The following is a 10,840-nucleotide window of genomic DNA, read 5'->3' on the forward strand; positions in this document are numbered from 1 at the left end:
AAGTTTGACCTGCTTTAATTTTTATTTCTAAGGAAATACAAACGAATATTTTGCTTATCATAATCGTTTCGTAAGCTACAGATATAATTCCTAATACTTTAGACCATATCAAATGAGTTCGACATCGTATTCAGAATTTTTACTACTTATGAAACCATAGACATCGATTAAAAATGCGAAATTTTTGTCGGATTTAGCTAACAAACATAAAATGTGAGTGTATTTGTTGTCGGAAAAAACTAGAAATTTAAACAAAACCAAGAAATGCGAAATTTTCAAATAAAATCATTTAAAATTTTTAAGAAAGATAGTAAGAAAAATACGAAATTGTTTTAATAATAACAAACCTAAGCAAAAAAGTAAATATCAGTTAATTTTACTGTTAAATTGCAGAAAAATACCAAAATAGAAACTTATGACGAATATGTTTCTGATATATGGTTATTGAATGACCGGCGGAATGAAAAGACGAAATTATTCTCATACAGTGTTGCAATGGTTAGTAAAAAATTAGAAAGAAATTACTAATGGTTAATCTTTATATAGTAAATATGGTACCCTTTTTAATTGTGGAATATATTTCTAGAAAATATTGTCTTCTGAACTCTCAACGATGAAGCTGTTGATCATTATATTTTAATAATTACTCCTTTCAATCTTTACATCTACCTGAAGTTTATAATATTTAATAGAATAATAATAATAGAACCTAACCTAACCTAATCTAAAATTTAGATTACTTAATAAACGTTAGCAAACGCCTAGTCAACTAATCTCGGTCGCTTCGCTTTTTCGCATAATCTAAGGTATAGGATCCTAATCCAAACTAACCGAATCACATGTAACGAAAAAATCTACCTTGACCTAGACCAACCTAGCCTAACCTAGCCAAACTTTACCAAACCTCACCTACCTCCCAAATCTCGCTTCACCCGCTCGCATAATCTAACTTGTATAATAGGCTGTTGAATATTTCCCAAAAAAGAACCCTGAAAGTAACTTCAACGTTAATGGGGTTTTATTGTTTCATATGGTCAACCCAAAATATGAAAAAACCGCGGAGTGCTACCATTTAAAGGGATGCGTTTTTGAGAGAAAGGAGTGAATTAGGCTCTATGCACTAGGATGCTTTTGGGCGAATTCTATGGACTTTTCGTACATATACGTTTACAGAAAAGTTGTTTAACATTAAATTTCCTATCGAAATGTCAAAAATATATTCAAAAACCAAGTAAAAAAACACTGAAAAACGCGATTTTTCTTTATTGCCTCATATTTTTTCCACGGGGTATATGTATAGGCATTGCTTCACAGAAAATAAACTTATTTCCTTCCTCTTAAAAATGACGTTTGGTAGAAGTCTTTGGGATTTATAGTATCCAAGATACGATTTTTTAAAGTTCGCCACTCACACCATTTTTAAAAAATTTTTCATGTTTTTTCGCAATCGTTGTTTTTTAGCAAACGCAAAACATATAACATGTTTGATGATATTTTCTAACTTTCGATATATTCCAATTTTGGTATTATACAAAAGTTATTTGATGATATTTTATAACTTACATGCAGGAGGATTGTTTATTTATACTATTTTTATTTAATAAGATTTTTATTTCTAATAAGGCCTTGTTGGTCATACCATAATTTGTTACGAATAATGTCGCTGAGGGTCAGATCTGAAAAATGTGGGAGTGAAGGAGCAATTCGAAGTGCAATTCATAATTTTTCATGGTTGCGAACCACTTGTGACTTAATGCATTATCTTCATGACTGACCAATTTCTCCTTTCTCAGTTGTGGCGTATCTATTGTTTCTGCCAGATAATTATTATCAATCCATTAGTTTACTGTTTATTGTTTTTGCTTTATCAACACACAAAATTCAGATGTTTAAAAATTTTGAAAAATGAAAAGTGGTGTAAAAATTGAAAAACAACTCTAACGTGTAAACTAATTGTTTAAGTGCTTAAATGTTGACAGATGACATTTGAGTTGTTTATGGCTTCATTTAGTGACATGGCGCTTTCTAAATTATTTGAAGTTAGTGGTAAACTAATTGTTTAAGTGCTTAAATGTTGACAGATGACATTTGAGTTGTTTATAGCTTCATTTAGTGACATGGCGCTTTCTAAATTATTTGAAGTTAGTGGTAAACTAATTTAAGTGCTTAAATGTTGACAGATGACATTTGAGTTGTTTATGGCTTCATTTAGTGACATGGCGCTTTCTAAATTATTTGAAGTTAGTGGTGTCATCTATATGTCAGGTCCGACACTTCTAGTGATGTTACAACTCTCGTTTCGAACATATTGATTTGAAAGTACCCAAGAAGATGTTAAGTATCTAGATACCCAAGAATAACTTACCTATAAGACATAGACCAATTAAAAACGCCATTATAGTCTTTTATAGTAACACCTTTATTCGGTGACAGAAACGTGTTATGGGCACTCTCCTCGGTTATGAAAGCCCATATCTGTTCAGATTTTCCTCTTTTCGATGGTAGCTCCTTCGAACTTTTCATTCTATGCAAATGAAATAGTACAAGGTCTGCTGTTGGGAGTGCTTCATCCTTATAAGTTATATCACAGTTTTTCACAGGGCAGTTACTGAATGGATCCGACCTAAAATTATAATGTAAAGTTTAATATCTCTGCAGTTCTTAAATATATATCAAAATGGGAGCAAGCAATAAAGGATATAAGGGAACATCCATAAACTACGTCGTAGAGAAGAGGGAGAGGTGACTTTGCTTATTGTGATGGTATACTATTTTACTAATTCGTAACTCCGCTAGTAAATGAACTGAATTAAGAAGATACGCTCGGAACTCGGAAAGAGTCCCACCAGAGCTCAATCCTTGATACCGTAGGTATCTGGGATGAGTGAATTTTCCCCTTAGAGGGAGTGTGAGCCGTATGGCTAAATCTGGGAATAGTAATAATATGTAATATACAGTTGAGGAAAAAAACTTCGCGCCCACAGAAAATATAAGTAAAATATTATATGAATTACAAAATAACAAGAAATTATCATTTACTTATATTTTCTGTGGGGGCGAATTTTTTTTTGTTCAACTGTATATAACAAATTCAAACCCATTTGGGTACAATTGAGGGTTGACAATTTGGGGTACTGTAACAAATTATAATAATAATAACAATGGTGGTACAAGCAAAAATTAGAATTGAAAAAATTATAAAAAAAAGAATAATTGAAAACATTCTTTCTTCACGTTTTGGAGAAATCATGTTGTTTCATGATACAATTGCTTCAAAATTGAGACTTTTTTATGTAAGAGTGATTTGAATACAGTCTTTGGCGTTGAATCGATTTCTGTTTTTCGTTTTTATGTTCATTAGAGTGGAAAAGCCTTGTTCGCACAAATATGTTGTTCCAAATGGCAACACTTTTTTAACCGCATCTTCATGTGCAAATTTGAAAGCCTTTGCAGCTTTTGACATCCAAAAAGACGACAGATTTGGTTTACCCTCAAATTGAATACGTGCTTCAGTATTAGATCGAAGTTCAATAATTGCTTCTGCCAAACCTGAAGGTTCTTCTGGTATCATAGCAATTTCACATTTAAAAGAATCTACAATCCAACTGACAGTACGTGTATCAAGATCTGGAAAGTAATCTGACAACCACTTTCTGAGTTTTATAAGGTGTCTTACAATTGTATCCTTGATGTCAACAGAAGTAATATTTTCGCAGTGTTATAAAAACAAAGCTGACATTGAAAAAGAAGTTATCTTGTTCTGTTCTACTTTCTGTCACAAAATATTGCAGCTTTAATACAAACGCTAAAACTTTTTCTCTCGCTGATATGATATTAATATTCTTTCCTTGCAATTCTTTGTTTAATATATTTATACTCTCAAAAATGTCCGCTAAATGTGCGAGATATGCAATTCAGGAAGAGTTTTTAAACTTATCTGCGAGAATATTTTTTTGATCAACCATAAAAATTTCGATTTCAGTTTTGAGAGTCCATACTCGATTTAGTACATTTCCGCGAAAGAGCCGCCTAACTTCTGTATAATAAAGTAGGTCCGTATATTCAGCTTCAATGTCCTGACATAATTCACGAAATAGCTGTGTGTTTAGTGCATGTCCCTTGATAAAATTTACAATATTGATGACATCATACATAACGGCTGACATTGTAGGTACTAAATATTTGACCATAAAGGCCTGTCGATGGATCATACAGTGAGTAACTTCAATATTTGGGTTCTTTTTTTTTCTACGAAAAAACATTAATATGACCCAGCATAGCTGCAGCTCCATCCAAACATACAGAAATACAGTTTTCCCATTTTAAACTTTGCGCATTGAAGTATTCATTTCAATCTATCTCAACTCGAGAAGAGAACAAAACAGCAATTCCTCTTCAAAATTATCTGCACCTTTGTAGCGAACATATACCATTAGCTGTGAATTGCTACTAAAATCAGTTGTCTCATCAAGCTGAATAGCAAAATATTTAGCCTGTTTTAATGCGAAAATAACCTGTTCCTTCACATTTTCTGCTAATATAGAAATTCGTTTTTTCACAATTCTCGCAGACAAGGGCACTCAATTCAGTTTCTTCGCTTCTTTTTGACCACACATATCTGCCATTTTTACAACAGCTGGTTTAACCAAATCTTCACTATAAGTATATGGTTTCTTATTTCAAGCAATCAACCAGGCTACTTCAAAGCTAGCCTTTGATGCTGAACGCTGATCAAATGTACCAAACAAGTTGCTATTCAATCTTTGTCTTTTAACAGATATTTCTAAATTTGCAAAGTATTCTCGCGTTTTGGAAGACAGATGTGAATATAAATTATCTAAATGTTTTTTTAATTGACTTTTTTTAAAAGATTCTGAAGTCAGTACTTTCATACATACAACACACTGTGGTTTCATTGTACCATTGTCTTATATTTGTGTAAAACCGTAATTAAGGAATTCGTCTTGGTATGTTCTTTTTCTATTTGCTGCCATCTTAAGGGAGACAGAAAATAATAGTTGTAAAATACTTTAATTAAATTTTCAAATTGCGGCTTAGCTTGATAGATATATCCATGATTAATGATAAAATGGTGGTCTTGTCAGCAACTAATTAAAACTCGCTCTCTGCGGGTTTCTCCCGGGGGAAAGCAGAGAGTAGCTCTCTCTGCTTTCGTCTTTTTGAGCCCATGTTTTATTTAGTCCTTGGTAGGTAATCTTTAGTATGTCTTCTGAACCGTGGTTAACCACTCACCTTCTTTTTTCCATCTTTTCGGGTGTGTTCTGTATCTTTTGTTATATTTTATAAAGTTCTGGTTAGAATTCTTCGACTGTTAAAAGGATTTCATTTCTGTTAGATGTTCTTTCACCTCTTATGTTTTGCAGCTTTATAATTTTTTTCTGTTGATATTTAGCTTTCTCTTCAGAACTATTCCATATACTTCTGGAAATCTTTGTTTATAGAACTTATTTCTTGAGGTGCTAGGTTGTTGCGATTCAACTCTCTTCGTTGATCCATGAATGCTCTTGAACTGCAATTGCAGTTTTTTTCGAACTTTTGTTTGAATCTTGCCATGTTTGGTTTTTTTATCATGGGCGATATAGACATACACGCTATGTTATCATGTGATAAATTAAAGGAGAATTAATTTGTTTTTTTTTTTTCAAAAAATGCTATTCTTATATGGAGCTCGGAATGAAAAAGATAATAATTGAAAAAGAAAATGAAAAAATAGGTTTTATATCTTCACTATCCTCAGTAAACAGTTAAAGAAACCAAACGAAAGCATGAACATAACAATATTTATTGGAAAACAGAAACGCTCAATACATATTATTTATAATAAAACAGAAATGAGACTTGTTGAACGCAATATTGATAACTTAAATTAAAGATATTTTGCAGCAATACCTGTCAAATTACTTCCTAAAGCGTAGTTGGAATAAGTTATAAATAATACATGACTAAGTGCATGTGTAATATTCTTTAACGAAATATACTGTTATTAAGTATATTATATTCATTTAAGAAACAGTATAATCTTCTGTAGATCTGCTGAGAGCAGATACACCGGTGGTATCAAATCATAAATGTCACACACACACATGTCGTGTAAGACATTGTCATTATGTGAAAAAGTTATTGTATAGCTTCTATAAGTTCTCCTCAAGTCTAATACGATTTCTGGTAGTTCATACCTGGAGAATATGGTAGCCATTCCGACATTTATTTACCCTTTTGGTATGCCGTTATGACCTTGTATCTACAGAACATAATAATTTTCTAGTACATCAACAACGCTCTCCTGTCAGTGTCTTCTATTGGCACCGAATCGCCAGGACTCTCTGCTGTTATGCAGCCTGAAAGTCTTTTATTTGCTACTTCCGACGTTCCTTTGTAAATCAATAATTAACTTGTGCTTGTACCGTACACACAAAATAGAACCAACTTCTATGGTACATTCATCACTAAAAATAACGGTTCACCAAACTTCAATTGCCCAGATAAGTGTAATCTAACCTAATGACGTCGAGTACGCTTTCCTTCTACTCTCAGGCATGATGCTAGCCGTGAAAAATGAGCCAGAAGACCGTTTTGCCGTAGACTGCGTTGGATTGTGTGCAGGCCAGAACTGTCAACTCGTTGCAACTGGATTAACAGCTGATGTGTGAGCCACAAGACGAGATGTTTGAACTGAAAGAATTTTCTTCCGTTGCGAAATTTTGACGTCAAACCTGTTATCTAGTCGACGATTTATTCTGCGTACTGTCCATATAGTTAAATTCAACTATCGGCCAATTTATAGTTTGCTGCCTAGACGACATTGATTAATTACCAAATTGCTCATTTTTTTTAATATCACTATCTAGATCAAAACTGAATGTAATTTTAATCTATTCCTTTCGCAACATTTATTAATTGCTTAGTAGATAAAAACAATGTGATCAGGGTTATGTTTGTATACAGGGTGAGTCATCAGCAGCTGTACACACCTCCTACTTTGTATGGAGGCGTCTATGAGAAATAACAAATGTTCATTAAAAAGTGTCTACTTCCATTGTTTAATAATATACAGGGCGAGTTGTGAATTTTGACTGAAATTTCTATCCGTCATAACTTTTGAACGGTAAGTTGGATGTGTCTCATCATGTTTTGATCAAATGTTATACTACTACCACCTAATTATCTGATTCATTTAAACTAGGAAAACATCAGATCCCGATTTAAAAAATTACTTATGAAAAAACCTTAGATTTAAAAAATGAAATTTTCTTTCTAAAATTAAATTTTGCAGGATAAGCATTTAATATATTAAGAATAGACAAGAATTTTATGCAATTACATAAAACATCTTATGAAACAAACAAAAAGGACGTAAGGAAAACCAAAGGTAAAATTGTTGAGATTTAAAGCAAATTTTCGAAATGAAGTCCACCTGTTTCTGTACAACATCTTTGTCGGACTATCAAATGTCTAATTGACCTCTTGAGAGTTAAGGGATAATTTCTACTAATGTTTCAAGAATCAATAATTTTGTTAGTTACTTCTTGTCGTGTATTTATATTTAAAATTGAAGTAAACGTATGAACATAATCGGAAAAATAAATATGCCTTTTTATTTGCTAATTTGTAAAATTCTTATTAGTTTTCAAAAACTGGATACAAGGTAAAACTTTTCCTCTGAAAAAAACAAACTAATTTTTTAAAAGCGGACCTGATTTTCTTCCAGTTTGAATAAATCCGTTGATTAGGTGGTAGTAGTATAACGTTTGACCAAAACATGAGACACATCGAACGTACCATCAAAAGTTATGACGAATAGAAATTTCAGTCAAAATTCCCAACTCGCCCTGTATATGAAACAGTTGGAGCAGATACTTTTTAACGGTCATTTGTTATTGCCCATACAACGTAGAAATATCTGAAGTTCCTTATGACTCACCCTTTGTTAAAACTAGAACCAGCAAGTAATAAAAATATATTTGATTTATTTACCAATTTTTGGAAAAATTCTTTATTAGACGATTTTCGATCGTGTGACCGTATTTCCAGACTAGAATTTGGTATAATTTCGTTGTATTCACTACTGGTTCGTCTGTTCCCAAGAACAGTATTTTCCCTAAGTTTGATAGGTTAGTCTAAAACAAAAGCAAAAGTTAAAAATAAAATAAACGATTTTACATATTTTTTAGGTTTCTTGTTTAAAAATGTATGAAAATTTGCGCAAATATGAAAATGGGTGTTGCATCTTTATTGTTTATTAAACATTTTATATCAATAGCTTTTTATCTAGCAAAACTTTTGGTAAATTGCCGATTAATCAATACAGTTACCTTCCTCTTGTAGGTTGTATATTTAAAAGAACTACATTGCGACCCGAGATCTTTTGTTCTATGTTTTAAGCGTTGATTGAATATCCGACTATTCGGATATTTAATCAACGGTTATAGTCTCAAAGTTCTAGACTTTATATAAAGCAGATTAACCGTTTCGAAGCTACATTTGCTATCTGAACAAGTTCTAAAAACCTGTTCTAGGTACTTATGGCATTGGCAAACAATCACCCTGCAGTTTCAGACAATATGTTTTCTCTGGATTATCTCAGAATCTACATATTGCTCCGTCTATTTGCTAATTGAACAGAGATGATATCTGAGTGAGCAGCATCTAGTGAGTTACTCCATGAGTTGTTTTCAAAAGCTCTAAGGGTGCTTTTGTGTAGCGAGCAGATGGCTTCAATAAACTGATTGAGATTAAAATCCGTTGAGTATATCCGAAGATATAAACAATTGTAGTAGTTTGAAGATTCATTTTCATTTTTTAAACGCGTAGATTTGTGGGTTCCTCCTCCATTCGCGACTATTAGTCTTAATTTCAACCATATTTTTGACAATTCACAGGGGATCCTGTTATAGTGCAATGTTTGTACAACTTTTTGTACAAAAACTACGAATCCTTTTCTTTCAAATGCAGAAAATTTCGTCTCTTACTTGCTATAAACAAATTAGCTGTGAATTAAAAAAAAAACTAACTTTGCCCCAAATTATCGTAAAACAACTTTTTTTTAAGTCGTGTAAAAATGTCAGCTTTTCGAATATGAAAAAAGATTTTATCTACAAGCAATAGTATAAAAGTTATTCTAAATGTTTATAAATCAAAAATAAAAAATTCAAAAGGGTTTTGCGTTGTGAAATTTTTTTTTCAATTTTTTTGATGTATATTAAGTTTAACTTTAACTTTCATTTGCTATGCGTAGAATTACTTCATCTTCGTTATTTTTTGACTAATGTTACTGCAAAGAAAAAGGTCTCTGATATAAACTAATAGAATAACTTTTAAACTAGGTAATGGATCGATCTGAAATTCTGAGGGTTTGTTAAGGACCACAATACCCAACTTTGGTCAGAATAACAAATGCCTAAGTTTATTTTTACAATAGTTATAAACAAATAACGTTTTTGCCTTATTTTGCAGTTTTTAAAGCAAAAAATTAATTTTTGCAACTTTTAGAAATCGCCATTTTACAGCTTTTTTATGTTTTAAAAGATAAGTTTTGTAATTTTACCTTAAATATTAAGCTTTTTAAAGGTAAGCAAAAAAACGAAATATGGCATTTTTTACACTAAATTGTTAATAATTAAAAAAAATGTCAGATATCTGGTTTAGTCACGGTCCCGAACAGGGTTTCTTTTTTGCTTATTTCTCTGTACTAGTTTTGATAATGATATGAAATTACGAATGAATTCGACATTCAATCAAAACATTTTGTTACGTTCAAGAATTCTGTCGGGTCCTTTGATAGACCGATGTATCGGCTTATTTGCTAAAATTTTCTTATGTTTTACTGAGCGCTGCATTTTTAATGTTACAAAGTATATATTAATGGATGTACTTGTAAATAATATATTGAAAATAATAATTAAGTGCTATTTAATATTCATTATCTTCGATGCTAGTAAAATTTTCTAACTGAAATTCTTTTACAAAGAGAATTTTGTGAAAAGTACACCAAATTAAAAAAAAATTACAAAAACAGATATTAAACTGGTGAATATTTATTAAAATAGGTAAAACACTGCCATACTTGCTTGCTGCGCAGTTCCTTCCATTCTTCTACTAGCTTCATTTCAATATCGTTTATATTTTTTTTGTATTCTCCATATTCTGGATAATATGTATTGTATCTAACAATGTCCATCTGTATACATAGACTAAACAACACCACTGCCAATATGATACATAAAACGTATAATTGTTTCTGGTGGTAGCTAATTGTTTTCATGATGACATCATCTGAAAGAAAAAAACAATCATTAAATATAAACACAAATCATAAAATAATGTGTTGGTCACGACTTCTATCGTGTTCGATTGTAGGATTTATTGGGGTAAATGTAGGAGGGCGGGTAACACATTATCATTTATTGATTGATTTTTGGAGGCGACTTGTTGACGTGCGTAGACGGAAGTTTTACCGCCCTGTATAAGCTGTGTTGTCTACGGATCAATATATTGATTTAAAATAAAACTATTAGTGGTAAAATAATTAAAAAGACACCTCCCTCGGGGTCTTAATCGTGTTAATTTTACTACTATAATAATAGTTTGAAACGCTCCACATTGGGGCAAGATTCGTCAAATATGCCGAAAAGATTTGAATGATAATGCACATTTTTTTAAGAAAGGTTAACATATTAGAAAGTGACGTTTATTATTATTTTGCTGTTTATTATAATAGGTCGGGAATATTAATAAAAAAATTTAAATAGATATTTAAAAATGAATAAAAACATCGTTTTTTTTTTTAATTTCCTAGCTTTTAACTTCAAAACGATTTAAA

At 31.5% G+C, this 10,840-nt stretch overlaps 2 protein-coding genes across 3 annotated transcripts in view; one reads left to right on the forward strand and one right to left on the reverse strand.

The window, feature by feature from the left end:
• Nucleotides 1–10,840, forward strand: part of LOC140448109 (uncharacterized) — a 134,994-nt gene that overhangs the window by 10,009 nt on the left and 114,145 nt on the right. The window lies entirely within an intron of this gene.
• The window catches only part of LOC140448097 (alpha-(1,3)-fucosyltransferase 7-like), a 35,747-nt gene that overhangs the window by 4,605 nt on the left and 20,302 nt on the right, over nt 1–10,840 (reverse strand). For both annotated transcript variants that reach the window (XM_072541160.1, XM_072541169.1), the window contains 3 exons: nt 10,085–10,293; nt 7,996–8,138; nt 2,366–2,623 (listed from right to left, as the gene is read on the reverse strand). In XM_072541160.1, the coding sequence (XP_072397261.1) occupies nt 2,366–2,623; nt 7,996–8,138; nt 10,085–10,282 (599 nt within the window). In that variant the 5' untranslated portion in view covers nt 10,283–10,293. The remainder of the gene's footprint in view (nt 1–2,365; nt 2,624–7,995; nt 8,139–10,084; nt 10,294–10,840) is intronic.

The sequence above is a fragment of the Diabrotica undecimpunctata genome, chromosome 1 (genome assembly GCF_040954645.1).
Source record: "Diabrotica undecimpunctata isolate CICGRU chromosome 1, icDiaUnde3, whole genome shotgun sequence".
Classification (NCBI taxonomy): Eukaryota; Metazoa; Arthropoda; class Insecta; order Coleoptera; family Chrysomelidae; genus Diabrotica; species Diabrotica undecimpunctata.